Source organism: Sinocyclocheilus rhinocerous, unplaced genomic scaffold (assembly GCF_001515625.1).
Source record: "Sinocyclocheilus rhinocerous isolate Xijiao unplaced genomic scaffold, SAMN03320098_v1.1 scaffold115, whole genome shotgun sequence".
Taxonomy (NCBI): Eukaryota; Metazoa; Chordata; class Actinopteri; order Cypriniformes; family Cyprinidae; genus Sinocyclocheilus; species Sinocyclocheilus rhinocerous.
Window position 1 is genome coordinate 708,129 of NW_015650001.1, and position 21,842 is coordinate 729,970.

The following is a 21,842-nucleotide window of genomic DNA, read 5'->3' on the forward strand; positions in this document are numbered from 1 at the left end:
GAAGGGAAGGGAAGGGACTTGTGGCCAAGTATGGTGACCCATACTCAGAATTTGTGCTCTGCAACAATAGTAGACTTTCAGTACACAACTAGCTGACATCTAACTTTTCTTTTCTATTGCAATATTGTGAACTACACTACAACAGAACTTATAGGACTAATAATAGTAATAGTGATTTAATCATTAATTCTATTGTCATTGTAATATGGTTAAAGTGTACTGATGAATGTAATGCCAAGCATTTATGGTAAACTAATATTTACCATAATATTTGTAACAACACATGATGTAATGATGAAGTTGCAATTTATTGCATTTAAAATATATTAACTTTAAATGTATTAGCAAATAACACACCACAGTTTACGTCTAAGTGCAAGTAATTTTACATGCGCTCCAGTATGTTAGTCAACACATCAAAATAGGTGTACTTCTTTAAAGCATGTTCATTCAAGTTAATTTTAAGTAAAGTTATAAGTATACTTATTGCAGTAAGAATGGTAAAAAATAATGGATATTAGTAGTATAGCTCAATACTTCTTGGAACTATTTTCAGGTCAGGTCAGGGCAGGGCAAGTGTACTGATGAATGTAATGCCAAGCATTTATGGTAAACTAATATTTACCATAATATTTGTAACAACACATGATGTAATGATGAAGTTGCAATTTATTGCATTTAAAATATATTAACTTTAAATGTATTAGCAAATAACACACCACAGTTTACGTCTAAGTGCAAGTAATTTTACATGCGCTCCAGTATGTTAGTCAACACATCAAAATAGGTGTACTTCTTTAAAGCATGATAAAATGTTATAATGATTTTAAAAGTACTTTGAAGTAAATCTTTTAATTTGACATTATTATTAAGTTATTTAATTAGTATTGTATTATCTGCAAATACAGTTTTTAAAAATCCCCTTTTCGATTTGAAGTCATTTTTCACTTCAGATGACTAGCATTGTTTATACATTTACTCGGCAGGTCTTACTTCGCCCTCATTAGGTCCTGGTCTTTGAGAGCAGATCCCTGCAGGTAGATGACCCTCTGAGCCCATAGCGGGATATGCAGTATCCTTCGCACCTGGACATCCATCTCAGCGGGACATAAGATGACCACATAGTAGTCCTGGACATGGTGAGCTCAATTTAGTGAAAAACGGGGTCAGACAGACACTGCAAGCTAATGAAACCCGGATCATTCGCACATAAATAGCATGGTGAAATTAAATTGATGTTCGGTTAATCCTAGTACAAGAACCTCAGCTTCCAGCGCTCCTGAAGAGGATTAACCAGCGCACAGCAGGCTGTCTGAGCTGAAATTAGCATGAACATGCATACATTTACATGTGAGAGCGTACATACGCACACACATACCCACCTGCAGTCTGGGGTGTGCGAAGAACTCGTTGAGAAAGTCCATGAGTAGGTCTATCTTGAGACAGCTGACACACAACACCACGTGCTTCTCGGTCTGGGCACGATAGCGGCTGTAGTTCCCTCCAGACTTCTGTCGCTCCATCCACAAGAAAGCCAACTGCTCAAACTACGGGAAATTCAAGTGAACAAAGCTTCATTAAAACGGCTTTACAAAGAGGCATCAGACTACACATAGCTTCAGTTGGGTTATCAGACCTTTCTGTGAAATTAAATTCAGTGGGCAAACTAAAAGGAGGCATGGACTCCACAAGACCTCTGAACGTTCCTGTGGTCTCTGGCACCAAGACATTAGCAGCAGATCCTTTAAGTCCTGCAAAGTGTGAGGTGGAGCCTCAATGGATTGCATTTGTTGGTCCAGCACACCCCATAGATGCTCAATTGGATTGAGATCTGGGAAATTTGAAGGCCAAGGCAACACGTTGAACTCTTTGTCATGTCCCTCAAACCATTCCTGAACAATTTTGCAGTGTGGCGAGATGCATTATTCTGCTGAAAGAGGTCACTGCCATCAGGGAACACCATTAGCATGTAAGGGTGAACGTCTTTAGGTAGGTGGTACGTGTCAAAATAACATCCACATGAATGCCAGAACATTGTCCAGAGCAAACACTGCCTATGTCAGCCTGCCTTTTTCCTATAGTTCATCTGCTGCAATCTCTTCCACCACTGCATAGACTTCAAGACTTGCTGTTTTGAAGATGCTCTGATCCAGTCGTCTAGCCATCACTGTTTGGCCCTTGTCAGAGCCCCTCAGATCTTTTCACTTGCCCATTTTCCTGCTTCCAACACATGAAATTCAAGAACTCATTATTCACTTGCTGTCTAATATATCCCCCCTCCCCCTTTGCCATTGTAACAATATAATCAATGTTACTGATTTCACCTGTCAGTGGTTTTAAAGGGATAGTTTATCCGAAAATTCTGTCATTAATTACTCACCCTCATGTCGTGGTACTCTTGCAAAAGTGCTCAGACGCATGTGTAATCGGGGGAGTAAATGTCTGACAAAAGTCCTTTTCTCCTGGTATTGAGTACACAAAAGGATTCTCAGCTAAGATTCGAGGTGTTTTATTGCGAGTCTTGGGTAATGTCTGCGATTCAGTGGCTTTCAAGCAAAAGATATTTGGGAATTGAGATTTGGCACTGTTTAATTGCAATAGGAAAGCTTTGAATAAAAAAAACTCATTGCAATGTGTGCACAGGGAGCGATAGGATACGGCAGCTGCTGTCAGTCTGTGTGTTGAAATGGCTCTCTGCGGGCCATGAGCCATACTGGAGATTTCCCCTGTCAGGCCAGAAACAAACACAGCCTCGGACGTAACGCTCGCGCGCCAGCTGCGTGTGGGGGGCAGCAGTAAATGTCAGCTGGTATTTGTGGATGAAAAGAGTAGGAGGACCTCGCTGGAGCCACTGCCATTTCCTGTGTGACGGAAACATATCAGCCTCCCAAAGAGGAAGCTGGCAGGGAAGTCCTCACATCACACATGAAAGACAAGCTCACTCTCATCTCATTCTCTCCTCAGCCCCGCGGGAGGCTCGCGCTCATGAGCGAGTGTGTGCGAGACTTGTTTGGGTGAGTGTGTGTCAATAATACAAGGTATATGTTGAAGTGGGATGTGAAACGTGTATCATTAAAGTGCTGTGTACATAGAAGTGCATCTCAGCGTACGTCTGTGCGCTTGTGTGTGTCAGACTGTGAAAATCACCAGCTGTGACGCATCTCATGGGGCCTTATACACAAAAGTGATTCGACTCAGTGCCTTTGTCATCATAACCACATAATATTTGCATATAATGTCTGACAGTTGAAATTATGTGAAGTTGTGTGAAAGAACAAAGCAGAACTACTGTTGAGGAAACTGAGATAAAATACTTTCTTTCATTCACTAGGTTCTCTGTAAATGTTTCAGAGTAATTCACAAAATATACCTAAATTATGCACAGTTTCAAAACTCTTCATGAGAATTTGCAGAAATCTTGATACGAATATCAAGTGGGACAGATTTATTGTATTAAGATGACTTAAGGTTTGTCACTGGTATATAAATTTACAGTTTGATGTGAATTACTGAATTTGGCAGTGTAAAATATATACAGTATAAATAATGTTTGCTGTATAAAATAGTATAAGTTGGTTTTGGACCAATCAGTAAATTCCAGGACAGAGACGAGAGTCTGAAATGAAAAGGAGCTTGGGGCAAAAATAGAACCAAAATTAATTAAAAGTGCCTAAAAAAATTGAGATGTGGCAACAAAATAGCTCTTTTATGAGTTTTTGTTTTTAATATTTATACCATTTCACACAAGTAATAGTGTTGTTTTTCCCAAATATCAGTACGATTGCAAATCTGATAGTGATTTTATACAACAGTTTAATAAAAAAAAGTCAGTTAACAACTTGAATGAATCTGTGTTTTTTTATGAATCAGGTGAGTGAATGATTCAATGACCCATTCATAAAAAAGAAACAAAAAAAACTGCTTCATTCGCCGATTGACTCAAAGACTCATTAAAGGGGTCATATGATGTTGCTAAAAAGAACATTATGTTGTGTATTTGGTGTAATGCAATGTGTTTATGTGGTTTAAAGTTAAAAAAACACATTATTTTCCATATAATGTACATTATTGTTTCTCCTCTATGCCCCGCCTTTCTGAAATGCGTCGATTTTTACAAAGAAATATAATGTCACATTTCCATACTCCTAATATTATATTTAAAACATTAATATCATAAGATTAGTTATGCAATTATAAATGCAGTGTAAATGCATTTATGCCACTTCTGGCTTATTAATTCTGCATAACTCTGGCTGAATTAAACAGTAAATACAGTGCAACGATGGATTTCGTTGATGCTGATTTAATTTGATAAGTAACAGCCCTATAATGTTTTATTATTCTAATTGAATTTATTGATTAAATGTAAGAATAATATGCATTTATGCATTAATTAATTAATTATACATTACTTTTGCCGCTATAAAAGGAAAAAATGTGCCTGGAAATGTAAAAGTTAATTTCTATCACTGACAGTGACATAAAAGGAAGAGAGGAAAAGTGACTGTCTGTGCTCATTATTAAATGTGACCCTGGACCACAAAACCAGTCATAAGGGTCAATTTTTCTAATTTACAGTAGGAAATTTACAAAATATCTTCATGGAACATGATCTTTACTTAATATCCTAATAATTTTTGGCATAAAAGAAAAATCTATGTATTTTTGGCTATTGCTACAAATATACCCCAGCGACTTAAGACTGGTTTTGTGCTCCAGGGTCACAAATGTTTACTCCAGTATTTCTCACTTGACCACAGTTGCTAATAACATCAGTTGTTCCCTTTGTCAACATTGGTTGGCTAAAAATATCCAAATGGGTAAACTGCTGTCTTCCATGGGCTGCAAGATGCCAAAATATTGCTATGATTATTACTGCCTGGCAGCCATTGCAGGTTATTTTACACACAGAAAATGATAACTTAGGGAATTCAGCGATACATTAATTGTGGGTGTCACTCTCAAAACGTATGTGCACATACAGTATGTACACTAAATTTGCTGATATTCAGACAAAGAAGAGGCAGCGAGTGTGATATAGAACTAATCAAACAGTTCAATATACAAGAAGTTAATAATGAGTAACTTTTACACACATTATTGCCAGGCACTTTGTCTGGTTTTGATCCACAAATGAAAATTGTTTCAAACAAAGCCTAGCAGAAGCATTCACAAGCAAAGCCTATCACAAGCAAAACACAGTGGAGGTGTGCTGTTCCTGAATGAATCAGTGTTTTAAAATAAATTGGTTGAGTGAATAATTCAATGACTGACCCTTAAGTACACAGTAGTGACTTGTTTCATTCCTGAGTCAGTTGCATTAATTATTCAGTGACATATATGTATATCTACAGTACGATGAAAAGTGTGATTGTCGGAGTGTGATTTATTTACCTGTATTGGTAGAACTATAAGAGCCACACAGATCATGATGACCACCAGCAGCTGTGAGGGCCAGATCTGAGGTGTAACATCACCAAATCCCACCGTAGAGAAGGTGACAACACAGAAATACAGAGAGTCAAAGAGCGTCAGGTTGTTCCCTGCTCGTTCCAAGTGCTGAATACCACAAATACTGGAAAAGAGAGAGAAAAGGGACTAAGAACAGCTCATATATGGATTTAAAGGCATAGTTCACCCAGACATGAAAAGTCTGTCATTATTTACTCACCTTCATGTTGTTCCAAATCTGTATGATGTTATTTTAACTGCCTGACAGATGTGGTCACTAAGAACCATTGTATTCTTAAAGGGGTCATATTAACTTCTACTTGTGTCCCATAAAAAATGGATACGGTCTATTCGGGAATGGAGATGGTGGTGAGTAAATAATCTGTAAATAAACTATTCCTTGAAAGGCTTTTCAGGTGGACAGGTTTGCAGGGATTTGCATGTGTATGGAAAGCCAGAGGGTTTATATCATCACTGGATGGTTTGGAGCAAACTGTGATAAACACGAGCCAAAACACAATAACTGTGTGGTGAGCCACGCGCACAACGACATGATGTGAACCCTGTTTGTGTGTCTGTGTGTGGGTTATCTTTCAGTACAGCCAGTGTGTGTGTGTGTGTGTGTGTGTATTTGCTCGGTGTTGAAAGGCCGGTTGAGTCAACAAGCAGCTGTCAGTGGTGAAAAGGTCATTCATTTCTCTCCCTTCTGTTTTACAAACGCACCGCTACCCTGCACATTCAGCACCTCCCTGCTATTTACCTCACACAACAAGAGAACACACACAACGTGGTGTTTAATTAATCAGCACTTTAGAAACATCATCCTATCAACTACTGACCAGCCGCACCGTCGCACTAGCTCCCATTCTGCAATGTACAATGCAAAAAGGCCTTGTTCTACATTTTACGTCTACTTTTAACATTTCTTGCACCAAAAGCACAATTTAGTTTTATGCAATCATTTTATGCTCTCTCACTGACCTATTGTTGTAAATTGTCTGTTTTTGATACTGTACTTTTATAGTATCAAAAGTAAAATTCAGTCAATATTTTTCACCCTCATTTTATTCCAAACCTGCATGAAATTCTTTGTTCTGCAGAACACAAAAGAAGTTATTTGAAGAAGTGTTTTTTTTTCATATAATGAAAGTCAATGGGGATAAAAAGGAATCAAATATGCCTTCTTTTATGCTCCAAAACAAATAAAAACAAAGAAAGTCATACATGGTTTAAAATAACTTGAGCCATATGAGTACAATTTAAATATATAAAATGTAAAATATTCAAAAATATAAAATAATAAACATATTTATATAAAATATTTATAAAATACAGTTTAGGTCAGTGAGATGTTTTTTTTAAAGAAATTAATACTGTAATATTGTTTTCAGCAAGTAAAGTTATTTCTATTTCAACAAATAAATCTATTCCTATGTCAAATAAATGCTATCCTTTTGAACTTTCTATTTACAGTTTTTTTCATCTGCTTTTCAAAATTTTGCCTCTTTAAAAAAAACAAAAAAAACTTTACACACAAATCCAAGAATTGCACACACAAAATGAAGCACTACATTCAAAATATCACAAACACGTCTCAAAAGCAAACATTTGCAAACACCTTTGCCATAATATTAATTCCTGTTAGATTTTCGTGTGCTACATAGAGAATTGTGTGTTGTGTTTTGCAAAAAGTCAAAGTCAAAGACCGAGAATTAGTGTATGGTTTTGAAGATTTGGTGTGTGGTTCTGGTGTTTGAGTGTCAGGTTTCAGAAACTGTGACAACAAGTAAAGATGTTGTGTGTAAGCAGTTGAAAAAACTGTAACAAAGAATCCTGTCAAAATGTATCATGGGTTTTACAACAATATGACAGAAATAAATTACATTTTAAAATTAACAAACCATTAACTATGACTTTTAACCTCAATAAACTCCTAATTTGCTGTTTATTAGATAGTAAGGCAGTTGTTAAGTTTAGATATTGGGTAGGGTTAGGGATGTAGAATATGGTCATGCACAATATGTGCATATATGTGTATAAGTACTAATAAACAGCCAATATGTTGATAATATGCATGCTAATAAGCAACTAGTTAATAGTGAGAATTGGTCCCTGATCTAAAGTGTTACCTTAAATATCAATCCACAATATGAGGGAGGAATATTCTTATTGTCAAAAATGGATGTAAGGCCCTGTTTTTGTTTTTCTCTCACCAGGTAAAGATGAGGCAGAGCAGGGTGCTGATAAGGATGAGCACCTGGTTGAACATGGCCGAGTGTGTTCGCTGAATCGCTCTGTGCAGGTCATTCTGAAAACAACATGAAGGAGGAGAGAAACAGAGAGATAAAAGAAGGCAGAGATGAGAGACAGTGAGACGTTTAATAACACAGTGCCATTGTGCTTGTACTTATGATAAAAATCCAAAAACAATCATCCAGAGCTCTGGCAAATTCGATAACCAGCAAGCTTTCAGCAGCAGAGGACAGATACAATCAGAAAAATGAGGCATAAGGAGGAAGTGAGATAGAGAAGGAGAGGAAAATAAGAGCTTTGTGATGAAAGTGGAACACACTGACACAATTGCTCTGGAAGAAAGGATAGAAGATAGGCTTCATTTCTTACAATCATGTTCTCAAGAGCGTGTTTGGCCAGCCAGCAGTTCAGGAAAACAGGAATGAACAAGTTTCTGAGGGAGGGCAAAATCACCTGATTGGAAAGAAAAAAACTTCATTCTTTTCAATTCAAAGAGATTTGTGGTACAGCTATAACACACAATACAGCAATTCAGGAGCACTGCTGCGCCATTGATGAATCTTTAGCATCATGGCAAAAAATATACACATTTTAGTTATTTCTAGCGTATGTAAATTATGAAACATGGCAGCTTTCTATTGCATTGTTCTCATTGAATTCAAGCCACAATAAACATACAGTGCAACGTGCAGTTCAGTTCACTATGAATCGCTCCATTGGTGCAGTTCTTTTAATGAATCAGTAGAAGCAGACTATTCAAACAAGAGTCGTCAATCTGAATCATGAACTGAATCAGTCACACAGCTTAATTTCTCACCGATACAGCTTAGATTGCTCACTCATAAGCACAGGTTAAGACTATTATGAAAATGTTATATAAATAAACTTTATATCAGTTTCAGGGTTTGTTGTAATAATGGTAAATAATAAAATTAAACATATAATAATACAAATAATAAGCACAATAAATGTATTATTCTTATTTTTACTACTATTATTATAGTTTAATAAAATTAAGTAATAACAGAAAAATAGTTTTAACTGTTTTTGTTTACTACTATTACTACTAACACTAATAAAATAATGTCAGACTCCAAATATTTTTTACTGGTTGTAAAATAAAATGACTTATTTACATTACGGTATGATATGATGTGATGTGATGTGATGTGATGTGATGTGATGTGATATGTGATGTGTGATGTGATGTGATATGTGATGTGATATGTGATGTTATGTGATGTGATATGTGATGTGATATGTGATGTTATGTGATGTGATATGTGATGTGATATGTGATGTTATGTGATATGTGATGTATGATATGTGATGTGTGATATGTGATGTGATGTGATGTGTGATATGATATGTGATGTGTGATGTGATATGTGATGTGTGATATGATATGTGATGTGTGATGTGATATGTGATGTGTGATATGATATGTGATGTGTGATATATGTGATGTGTGATGTGATATGTGATATGTGATGTGATATGTGATATGTGATATGTGATGTGTGATGTGATATGTGATATGTGATGTGATATGTGATGTTATGTGATGTGATATGTGATGTGATGTGATGTGATGTGATATGTGATGTTATGTGATGTGATATGTGATGTTATGTGATATGTGATGTGATGTGTGATATGTGATGTGTGATATGTGATGTGATGTGATGTGTGATATGTGATGTGATATGTGATGTTATGTGATATGTGATGTGATGTGTGATATGTGATGTGTGATATGTGATGTGATGTGATGTGTGATATGTGATGTGATATGTGATGTTATGTGATATGTGATGTGATGTGTGATATGATATGTGATGTGTGATGTGATATGTGATGTGATGTGTGATATGATATGTGATGTGTGATATGTGATGTGATGTGTGATATGATATGTGATATGTGATATGTGATGTGTGATGTGTGATATGTGATATGATATGTGATGTGTGATGTGATATGTGATATGTGATGTGTGATATGTGATATGTGATGTGATATGTGTGATATGTGATGTGATGTGACGTTCTGGAGGTGGAGTGGTCCATGCAGTGAAAATCCCATTGGCTTGTTGTACTCACAGTGATCACGAAAGGAACGGCGCTGATCATCTCCAGAACGAACGGAATGCGCAACACTTGCTCCCAAACGTTCCCCTGGAAACAAGAACACTCTTGTCAGGGACAAGAAACACTGTTGTCTGTGTGACCTCTTGGATTAAAGGATAAAATGCTGCTTTGATTGGGTTTGATCCATTGAAAAAAAGCAGGGTCACTCTCCTCGCCCCCTCGGAAATATGTTTCATTTATCGGTTGCAGTTGAGCCTGTGGCTGAATTAAGGTGTTAAACGTCTGCCACATTTCACAAGCTGGATGTATGTTTAGGTCTCACCCATGTGGGCCCTGCGTGGGTGAAGAGGCCTAGATGGTTTGGCAAGAAATCAATGCAGAACAAAGAGCACGAGAGATGTGCTGATGCAGGTTGTGCTCCTCGCATGGGGATCAAGACTCTAAGAGATCCCTTCACTATCGGCGTCTGCAGGACAAACATGCCTCGTGTTTTCTCTACCCACTTAGTCCCTTCAAAACAGATTGATTGTCACTGGCAAACTCTTCCTCTATCAGTCGCTCTCTAACACTGTTGGAAAAAAACAGGTCAAAACAGCTTATGGTGGTTAAGCTTGTTTTTGTAGCTTGCTTGTTGCTCATCTAAGATGGTCTAAGACCAGCCTTTGCCAGCTAAAACAAAGATGATGAACCAGTCTGGACCAGCTAATGACCAGCTTTGAACATCTCAGAACCACATGGAACCAGCTTCTGATGGTTGTCTGATGTTTTAGATGGATAGTCCAGCAGGTTTCTACACCTTTTCTCCATCTCATTTCGTTTGATCTTCTTAAATACACTTTGAGGACTGCAGATCTATTATAATCAGGGTGAAGGAACAATCTAAAAAGTCGACAGAACATGATATTAAACATATCAGCTCTTCTCATGAATATTTATTACATGAGGTAACGTAGTCTGAATTGATTTGCCGAAAAGCAAATGTTAGTAAATGAGTGCTAAAACAGCATTCATGCTCACACATTGGTTCAGTCTTTTGTGTGGTGAGCTTGTTATTTTATTTTTCTTTGGACTAAGCAATATAAATATCATGGTTGTCTCATTATCGGTTTGGTATTACAACATACAATATAAATATCACTCAGAACAGAATGTTATTGAGTGTAATTTCTAATAGTGCTGCGATTCTGAAAAGTGTCAAGGTATTATTTTGATTGTGTATATTAAAGATGTAAAATGCCAGCAATGAAATAAACAACAATTTAATTAGCCATTTTATTATAAAAAAATGTAAATCTTGTGTGCTTTTGTATTAAATGTGACCTTGTAGTGTACTTCAAGTCTTAAAAGTATACATTTTATAAACTGTACTTGCAGATAATATAATGTTAATGAAATAAAAAGGCCACTTAAGTGTACTTAGAGTGTTTATTAACACACTTAAATTAAATTTTTTAAGTTCACAATTGTAACTATTATTACAATAATTATTACCCCAGGAGAAAGAAAAGTATACTTCCATTATGTATTTAAAGTGCTCTATTTTCATGCACTAATTTAGTACTTAACATACTAAAAATGATTCTTTAGTAAGATAGCACATTTGAGTACTCTTAGATGTTCTTAAGATTATCTTAAGAAGAGCTAAAGAATATATTAAGTACAAAATAGTGCATGGAAACAGAGCACTTTAAGTACATTGTGGAACTGCACTTGTTTTTCATCTGAGCTATTTATAATAATATAATCATATAAACATTTTAATTCTATTCTATTCAGTATTATATTTAAAGTAAAACACATATTTAAGGGTATTAAATTGCAACTAATTACAAATATATTTAAATACATGACATTCAAGTTTGTAATAGAAATAAAGTACATTTTAGTTTAGCATAAATGCTTGGCAGTACATTCATCAGTATTTTTAACCATATTTCAGAGACAACAGAAGTAATTATGAAATTACATATTAAAATATTAAATGGGTCAAAAAAGCACTCTGAAGTTCAGCCAAATCAACTTATATAAGTTATATAAACTTATACTGTAATATATTTTCATTTCAGTGTATACTTAAGTATATTCTTTTAAAGTAGACTTTATTTTATTTTTTAAATAATCTTTGTTAAAGTATGCTAAAATGTAGGGATTTCATTTGTACTACTGTCACCGCATGACAAAAAGGAATGGATCTGGTGACAAATGACTGGTTAACGTCAGTTAGCTCCTGCTGGTAGAAGTTGTAACTAACAAAGCCTGTTTCTTCTCTGACGTTCATTCAAAAGCAGACGTGATTTCTGACTAAATGAAAGTCAGGCAGGGCTCTTAAAAGCTAAAATGGGCTTGCAGCAAGCATTGTAATGAACAGAAATGCTAACAGATACAGACAGCTCTCTCCAGGTATTACAGACCTCTTTGAAGCCAAGAGGGTCTCATAGTGTACTTGTACTAGTGATAAAACCATGGGCAGATGTGTTGTTTGACTCACCTTGTAGCTGAGGTACACCAGCAACATGGTCTCTGAAAAACTGATGAATGCAACAAGCACCTGGAGAGAGGCGAAAATAGACAAACAGAGAGAAAAAGGGACAGAGATGAGAGAGAAGCAGAGGTTGTGTAGGAAGAAACAGCAGGGGCAGCGTGTTTCACACTGTCTGAGAATAAATGGCCAAACCGAGGGAAACACAACAATGGCAAATGTGTCTGTGTGTGTTTTTCAAACACAGGCACTTTTATGTACCATGGGTTGATTTTTAATAAAGCTAACGGGTTTTTGTTACATGAAGGTCACAAACATTTTCCTGGAAAATGTCTTGAAAATGTTTCATCATTTATTTCTGTTACTTTTATTTACAGATTTTATTTTCTACCCAATCATGACCCTTTTAAGTTTCAATCTTAAAATCTAAAATGTGACCTCAGTCCAAATGTGACCAACAATTATGAACAAAATTTTAATCATAAAGAAAGAAAGAAAGAAAGAATGAGTAGTAACACTTGAATAGTATATAACACTACAATATGATTCCATTTGTTAACATTAGTTAACTGCATTAGTTATCATGAACTAAAAATAAAAAATATTTTAAAGCATTTATTAATCATAGTTCATGTTAGTTTCAACATTTACTAATAAATTATTTAAATTTATCATTTATAACTTTATAAAATTATTAAAGTTGTATGTGTTAACATTATTTAATGGAACTAAGCTAACATGAATGAATTCAATTAAATTATTTATTTAATTATTATGTTATTATTATTATTTAATTAAATTATTAATTAATTAACGTTAATAAAAATGAATAATTAACAACAAATATGTTGCTCATTGTTAGTTAATGATAGTTCATCCACTAAGCAATTTTAACTAATGGGACATATTTTATTGTGTAACCATACAAATAATAATAATAATAACAATAACAACAATAATAGTGCACTTGGGTTATCTAGGACATGACAATGAGCTTGAGATTAAGACATAATATGAGACATGATGAGCAAAATAAATAAATAAACCAAAGTGCAATAAATAAAAAAGAAAGAAAGAAAGAATGAAAAATCTACAGAAATGTGGATTTCTTTATTTAAATTTTTTCCACTATAAAGAACCTTTTGTGGAATGGGAAGGTTCCATGAATGTTAAAGGTTCTTTGTGGAACCAAAGATGCCAATGATGACAAAATTGTTCTGTGATGTATGTACATCCATTGCTTTAATATTAAATAAAACAGCAAGAGTCTGAAAGGTGTTTTTAAAATACCTTTTTAAAATCCCAAAAGTGCCTGTAGAAGAAACCCCTGTGTATGTGAGCGTGTATTACTGAATGACAGAGAGGATTTATTTGTTCTTACCTGAAGAGCCCAGAGTGGCAGAGGCCTGTTCACCCAAATAATGAGGGACCTAATGACAGGAAGCCATTATTATGACGAAATGAGAAAAAAAGAAAATTACAAATTAGAGACGCTCAGATCAAGAAGAGTGCTCATAATTGAACACTTTTTGTATTCTTCACACGTCAAACAAACACACCAATTCCAGAATCCAATCCATTTACAATGGCTGAGCAATAAACAGATTCAAACCAACATTTTTGTTACGAATGAAGAAATCAAAGCTGTGTGGTGTGTATTCTGCATTAAAGTAATGAGCACAGCGGCATCGTGTCAGACACACACCATTAAACGCTTACAGACTACCGCCAGAATTTTTGATGTCTAATAAATGGGGAAAACCGAACCGCCTTGTTAAACATGTCACGGAGACTCCTGGTGCAGTGTCCTGAAGTCAATAAATCAATTCTACTGTTGGCATGAGACAAAACATCTTAACTGTAAACAACACCATACATTTCCAGCAAAAATTCAATTGACTCATACCCAGTTAGAGCATGTTGTATGTTTAATATATTGTTTAAATACTGTATGAAGAGTGGGATTCTGGACCAATCAGATTTAGCTGAGGGCGGGGCTACAGCGGGGTCGTCAGCCCACTATTAATTGCATTATTTTTTTATTAAATGCAATTAGCTGAACCTTAGGGTGTTTTGACCCACTAAAGTAACACTTAAGAATTTTTTTTTGTATGAAATATGGTTAAAGTGTACTACTAAATGTACTGACAAACATTTATGGTAAACTAATATACTTTAATGTAATTTCTATCGAAACTTGTATTTCATGCATTTAAATACATTGTAATTACATTGCAATTGCATTGTTATTGTAATACACTAGTATATTGTAATTGCTGGTTGCATTCATCAGTAATTACATATCTGTGATGAAGTTGTACAATAGTTTGTTTAAAAAGTTCATATTGAATAACTCACTACAGTTCAAATTAAAATCAATGTGCTTTAGTATGTTAGAACATTATCTAAATAAGTGTACTTCTTTAAAGCATGAAAAAAGATTGTTAAAACAAAGATTTAAAATGTAATTTAAAGTAAAACTTACAATTTGACATTAATTTTTGACTAAATGCACTTTTGAAAGAGGACAATCTTTGCATACACTTGATTGGCCTTTTATTTCATAAATATTGTATTATCTGCAAGTACGGTTTTAAAACACTCAATACAATTTAAGTGCACTTATTTTTAACAAGGTAACGCTTGAAATATCAAAAGAGAGTTTTACAAACCCGATAAACATCTTTAAAAGAGGAGATTCACAAACATTACAAATGATTGCACTGATTTTCTTCAGATCTTCTCTATTAAAATGGCCTTATGTCTGTGTTTCTGGCCCTCGGCCACCATCTTCATTTCTCATGCCAGAGTCAAGAGCCTGGATACTTACCAGTCAAAATGGCTTCTGTTGTGAGCAGATGCATTCTGTCTGAGACAGCCAGGACTGCAGGGGAAGCAAACACACACAGATAAGAGTTTTTATGCATGGACTATCCAAAGGCATTTCAATCTTCTCCAGATAGTTCCTCCAGATCTCACTTTCCCTTCGTCCACCCACACTCTCTCTGACAAAGTTCAATTTTATGCTAATGAGCAGTGATGTAATGCAGCGACAACCAATGGAAGTGCAGACAGCTATTCAACTGATACAGCGAGCAGGAACTAGCAACAGCACCAGTACAGCGAGTCAGTCACCTCAAGCGATTAAACACTACTTATGTATAAAGATTCGTTCAAACTGACAGTTAGCAATTAGTCACTAAAGATTGTCATATAACTGTGCTGCTGGAAGGTGTTTCCTCTTGACCGCTGTATTCAAATCTATTGGGGGAATAGGTTCACTGTTCATAAAGTTCAACTCTATTCTAACTTTGCTGGATCAAAAACAAATGGTTGCTGTTCCTCAAGAAACAAATTCAACTCTTGCTAAGTCTGACGTTAGCATGTTGCTATGCTAATGACTTAAACTCTATTACAAAAACTTCCAACACACAAATATTGGGTGAAACAATCAATATTATATTAGATTATGCTATTGATTTAACAACTTAAATGATACTTTTCAGTACTTAAGTGCTGTTTATGACTTGATGAGACAGCTTTAGCATGTTGCTAAGCTAATGACTTAAAACTCTAGATAGTACTTCCAACATACACACAGACACACTGTGTGAAATTATCATTATTTTATTAAATGGAACTATTTTAATTGATATAGCATCTTATGTAGGACTTTTCAGTAGTGTTCTTTACAAAGGTAAATTAAGGAATTATATTATTTTTCAGTTAATTATTCAGTAAACCAATATGTCATTGTGAATATTATTGTTACTTGTTCATCGTTGTGTCAGTGTTTTATTCGCAAGTACATCATAGTGACAAAATGCGCTCTGTAGAGCAGTTTGTCTGTTTAGGGCTACTGTAGAAACATGGTGGTGCAAAATAGAGACTTCCATGTAAGGGAACCCGTGGATATTGTAGAAATTGCTTATAGGGTAATAAAAACTGTCAATAGATCCTCCCAAATATTACACACTGCACCTTTAAATGGAAATTTTCACTGAATGAGTTATGGAATTGGCCTTACTATGAGAGATACATGCAATGCTTTATTCAAATTGAACATTTCCTTTGCCATCTTGGATAAACATAGTTTTACTAAACTTGTTGCAATGCATTCTGTGATTGTTTTAAGGTAAAATCATATTTATCACTGCTCAGTGAAATTTTGTGGGCAAAATCCAGTTATTTCAATAAGAAACGATTCCACTCATGTTCAAGTTGGTCTCACAAATTCGCCTCACTGATAAACAGAAAGCTGATTGGTTTAAAAGTGACTACCATGTGAGCAGTGCTTAATGCATTGCTACACTATTGACTTGGGCTGCACCATGAATTGTATTTTAATTGTGATCACGATTTCTGATATTAAGCGTAATCTTCCATGATATTTGCCCGCTGGTTATTTATATATTTGACATTTGCGGTATCTTGCATTGGTAACAAAATTAATGTTTAAGGTTGCCAAATTTTGAGATTAAATCATGTAATCAGAGCTTTTATCATAAATCGATACATTTTTTGCCCAGTGGTTTACTTATTCTTCCCATTTTGGCAACCACGCACATGAGCTCTCTCTACATCACAGAAAAAGTGCTGAGGAGCTGAAAACACCGGCAAACATGTAAGTCTAGCGATTTCTATTGAAATATTCTGCTCAAATAAAAGTGTAATACAGCCAGTCTGTTTTCTTTCACACATTTGCGTTGTTTGCTGCAACTATCTATGAGCAAACCATGTGAGCTTAATTGTGCTTATGTGAAAGTGCAATAACTCTGATGAAATATATACAGTGGGTACGGAAAGTATTCAGACCCCCTTAAATTTTTCACTCTTTGTTATATTGCAGCCATTTGCTAAAATCATTTAAGTTAATTTTTTTCCTCATTAATGTACACACAGCACCCCATATTGACAGAAAAACACAGAATTGTTGACATTTTTGCAAATTTATTAAAGGGGGTCTGAATACTTTCCGTACCCACTGTATATATAAAACAATTATGACAATAATCATGATTAATAATTGTAATTATATTTTTGTGCAAAATAACCATGATTAACCATTTAAACATTATTGTGCAGCCCTACTGTTGATAATAGACAATGGACATTTTTGTGATATGGAGGTCTGCATAAGATCGATTTTTCAGTCCTTCTTCCACAAATTCTTTCCCATTCCTGCTAAAAATAAGATATTTCTTCATGCTCCTGGCCACAACTTTTATATTTTGTCCCACTCTCGCCCGCAAGATCCTGCTTTCCTGCTTTTTTTCACCCGCACATGCACTCCGCAATTTAAAACTTCAGTTGCGTTGGGTTTTGCAGATCCCAGATGATAGTGATGCACCTTTAGAACGTGGCCAAGACTGAATACCTTCGCTGCCTACTGAAACAACTTTCACGTCGAGTGCATGGAACAAAGCTTATATGCTCAGTGCCATGTGGCTGTGTCTCACCAGTCTCTCTCCTCCCGCGGGTCGTCTAGCAGGACTCGTACGATGTAGAGCAGGCAGCTCAGAACCTTCAGGAAGAAGTTGAAGAGTCGCACTCTCAAACCTGCAAAAAAGAGCTTGAGGCCGTCACCAATCAGCATTTCAAAGAGCTTCACAAACCACAGAAACACGAAGCCGAGTACTCACGGACAGGACACGACAGCTAGAGGACAGCACATCAAATTGCGCAGAAACAAATACAAGACCAACCAATTACCCAGCACCAGCTCCACAGAGCCACTCACAGGGGTCAACAGCACTCCACGTGAAAGCAAAAACAAACTACCACCTCACAGGACAAGAAAAGCCACAATTAGAGCCGCCGCTCGGCCTGGGCGAGAACTCACTGGATCTTTGGTTTTTGATGAAGAACAGCTTCAGACGTTCCTTGAAAGTGTTTTCATTCACATAGAACTCTACCTGCACTCTAAAAGGAATGATGGTGTTTGGTTGGAGATAAACAAGAGATGGAGAGGAAGGGGGGAGGACAGATAATGATGACGTGTGAGAGAGGGGACAAGAAAATTAGACTTATTGCCATTGCGGTAATATAAAAAGCAATCAATTGAGAGCTACAAAGCGCTGTTGCTATATTAAAGTCTAATAGCTTTAGAAGGAAATGATGTTGCCTTTTGCGAACAAGGCGGCTGTTGGTTGACCTCGCTATCTGCGCTGACTTAATTCAGAATTATAAATTACTTGCACAACGAGGGGGAGCATAACTGGAAAAGCCGTAACTTTGGTGCTTTTTCATTTCGCTCCACAGTCTGCAACAAACAAGAGACCTAGAACAGGGAGAAGAAGAGGAATATTCCAGCTCATGTTCAACCCGATGCCTGCCAGCATCTGCAGCGGCAAGATGCCAATCACCACAGGCAATCTTTTCGAAACACAAATGGAAATGTGTTTACTTGCACTTACAAATGGTTACTAGAGGGTTTAAAAGCAGAAATGGGAAGTGCGTGTTTTTGGTAAAGCACTTAAATGGATTCCTCAGTAAAAAAGGTTTGTTGTTTGAGCTGAAATGTCCAAATCAGTCTATTCAGAGCACTCTGAAGGGTGCAACACGTACGCATTTGAAACACCTAGATGAATACAAATGCTGACCATTTATTTTGTATCAGACTTTAATAACTTTCCAAATGATACATTGTTGATTTGAATCATCAGTTTGGTTGAGATTGAAATTCCAGTGTCGTTTTAGCATTAACTGAGGATGCAAACAGTGGAACCAACAGCAGATTGTTATTTAACATTTGTGTTGACCCAAAAACGAATTGCAGTGAATTTAAGGTATACATCTGGGAAACGAACCCTTGACTCATAATTGAACATAATTGACACCTACACAAACCAATTAAATCTGACATGTCAATGTTGACTTCACACAGTTTAACAGCTGTTTCATTTCTGGGATAACATCAACATTTATATTTATAGCTGTAAAGACTTTTGTTGGAAAAGTCTTTAAATCAAATGTATTGAATTTTTCATCCTGAATATGAAACCAGCAAACAAAAATTATATTATGTAAACTATACTTCCATTCCCAGATAGGCCTTAAACACCTCAGGCTTTGAAATGAATTGCCATGATCTGTCAGCCAGTATCACATGATTATAGACAGTGCACTTCCATATCCCATGCATGGACACAAAGTGAAAGAAGGAGTGTTTACATTTTTTAGTTGGGTCTAGGCCTGTCGCAATAATCAATATATCGACTTATCGCGCAATATATGTACATGACCTCAATAATTTTTTGGGTCATGAGAGAAATATATTTTTCTCATATGTGTTTCATAACTCATAATTGAGAACATGGACTAAGTTCTTAGTCACAGTATGTATTTACTGTAAGTTGTGATTAACCAGAAGTAAAATAGATGCAAAGACACAACAGAGCTTTTTTTCCTGTATTCTGATGTACATCTGAGTGAAAATGATTATTGACGTGGACTGGTTCAGTCAGTCGGTAGTTGAATGGATGGAGGCAGACCTGAATGCGAGCTTGTACTGAATGTAAGAAAATGTTCATTCATTTAGGCCAGAGAATAACTTCCTCGACTGAGGTTTTTTTCTTAGTTGTGGTTTAAAAGACACTTAAAGGGTTAGTTCACCCAAAAATGAAAATTAGCCCATAAATTACTCACAAAAATCGACGCGTTTCAAAAAGGCGGGGCATAGAGGAGAAACAATAATGTACAGTATGTGGAAAATAATGTGTTTTTTAAACTTTAAACCGCATAAACACATTTCATTACACCAAATACACAAAATAATGTTCTTTTTAGCAGCATCATATGACCCCTTTAAGAATAAAAAAAGTTTCTTTAGTTAACTATAATTACCACAATGCATCTGAATAGGGATTTTTTTTAAAAATAATAACTTCCTATTATTTCCAATGGTGATGATAGATTTTTTAAATGTTTATGCGGCTAAACTTCCTTTCAAAGTCCCGGTTCATTTATACACATTGAACGCCACAGTAGCTGTCCACACACATTAAGCTGTAAATAACAATTATGTTCGTTTAAAGGTCACTCATGGGAGAATGTCACATATATTGAGTTTGCTGTTCTCCAGCACGTTTCCAGTCCCTTTTGCTCTGTTTTAATCACTTTTCCTCAGCTCCAATTACCCAGGGACTCATAAAGAGGCATTAGCTACAGACCAGATCAGTGCGAGCCGGATCACTCCAATCTTTTAAAGGCTTCCCCACAGATCTCTGGAGCCAGCCTCATTACCACAGAGCTCTGCGTAATTGGACGGAAACATGGAGGGACACATAATATCCGGTGAGTCATGTCATAACAATGGGAATAAAGGAAGAGAGGAGAGAACACAGGCCAAGCACATGCGTGATCTGTCCGTCTCTCACACTCATATGTCGGGGAAATGCTATAATGCAAATTCACAGCCCGTAAGGGGTCCCGGACCCCACGTGGTAGTCGACTCTAACGTATCCTCTCCTCACAGCCAGAACCCCGCCAGACTATGCTGGGTGTTGCTATGGTGACAGAGATCACCTTTGGGATTCCTAACACACACATCTAGTTGTAATAATCAAGTTTTCCTTTGTGTGTGTGTTGACGAGGATATTTATGTAAGCATGACCAATACCTAGAGAAAAAGATTACAGGATATACAATCTATATAATCTTGAAAACACTTGAAAATATTCCAACTGCATTATATTATATTAGCCTACTCTCTCTCTCTCTCTCTCTCGCTATATACATACATATATATATATATATATATAGTACATACACAATCAAAGAGTAATAAAGAACATCACATAAAGTTATATTTTGAAGAATTTTAATGTCATTGTAACCATTGTTATGTTAGTATCATTGAGATACAAAACTATTATAGTTTTTATTAATACTTTTAATTATAGTTTTTTTATTTATATTTTTAATTACTTTTAATTTTTAGATTTTCTGTTTTTATTTTAGTTAGTTTTAGCAAGTTTGTTGTGATTTTGTAATTTTAAGTAGTTCCTTTTAAAATACGTCTTTAAAGATTATTCATTTTTATTACAGTTTTTTTTACATCAAGTTAAACTAAATTAAAATGAGAAATGTTACTTTAGCAGCTAGCTGAAATTACAAAAAGTTTTTTCCCCTTAGTTAACATCTATTTTGTTTCAAGCAATTATTTTTTTTTAATGGTTTGAGTTTTAGTTAACTATAATAACCCTGACTGTGACATTTTCTTTCATGACCACAATGCATCAGAACAGTTTTTTTGGAATTTAGAACTTTTTTTTTTAATAATAAATAAATATATTTTTTATAATAATAAATTCCTGTTATTTCCAGTGGTAATGATTCTCATACATTCTCATTACTGTAACAAGTCACATCTTTTTGTAATGTGGTGTTTTGGGTTGTGTTTCTTGTTCATGTTTTCATGTCTTTTATTTTGGAGTTTAAAAATACATTTTTCGTTATGGTTTGAGAATTTTTATCACAGATAATGCCACGCAATACCCCACACTGGTCACTTGAACAATATATAGACTTTGCTCTGCGAATGAGTGGCTCTGCCTTCACTGTGGGTG

General features: G+C 35.5%; 1 protein-coding gene across 1 annotated transcript in view; it reads right to left on the minus strand.

The window, feature by feature from the left end:
* kcnt2b (potassium sodium-activated channel subfamily T member 2b) overlaps positions 1 to 21,842 on the minus strand; it is a 77,542-nt gene that overhangs the window by 25,876 nt on the left and 29,824 nt on the right. Inside the window, exons 2-12 of the mRNA XM_016516151.1 lie at positions 18,116 to 18,195; positions 17,733 to 17,832; positions 15,104 to 15,157; positions 13,655 to 13,703; positions 12,283 to 12,342; positions 9,807 to 9,881; positions 8,074 to 8,157; positions 7,665 to 7,759; positions 5,395 to 5,575; positions 1,383 to 1,547; positions 994 to 1,130 (exon numbers count right to left, since the gene is read on the minus strand). Of these exons, the coding sequence (XP_016371637.1) occupies positions 994 to 1,130; positions 1,383 to 1,547; positions 5,395 to 5,575; positions 7,665 to 7,759; positions 8,074 to 8,157; positions 9,807 to 9,881; positions 12,283 to 12,342; positions 13,655 to 13,703; positions 15,104 to 15,157; positions 17,733 to 17,832; positions 18,116 to 18,195 (1,080 nt within the window). The remainder of the gene's footprint in view (positions 1 to 993; positions 1,131 to 1,382; positions 1,548 to 5,394; positions 5,576 to 7,664; positions 7,760 to 8,073; positions 8,158 to 9,806; positions 9,882 to 12,282; positions 12,343 to 13,654; positions 13,704 to 15,103; positions 15,158 to 17,732; positions 17,833 to 18,115; positions 18,196 to 21,842) is intronic.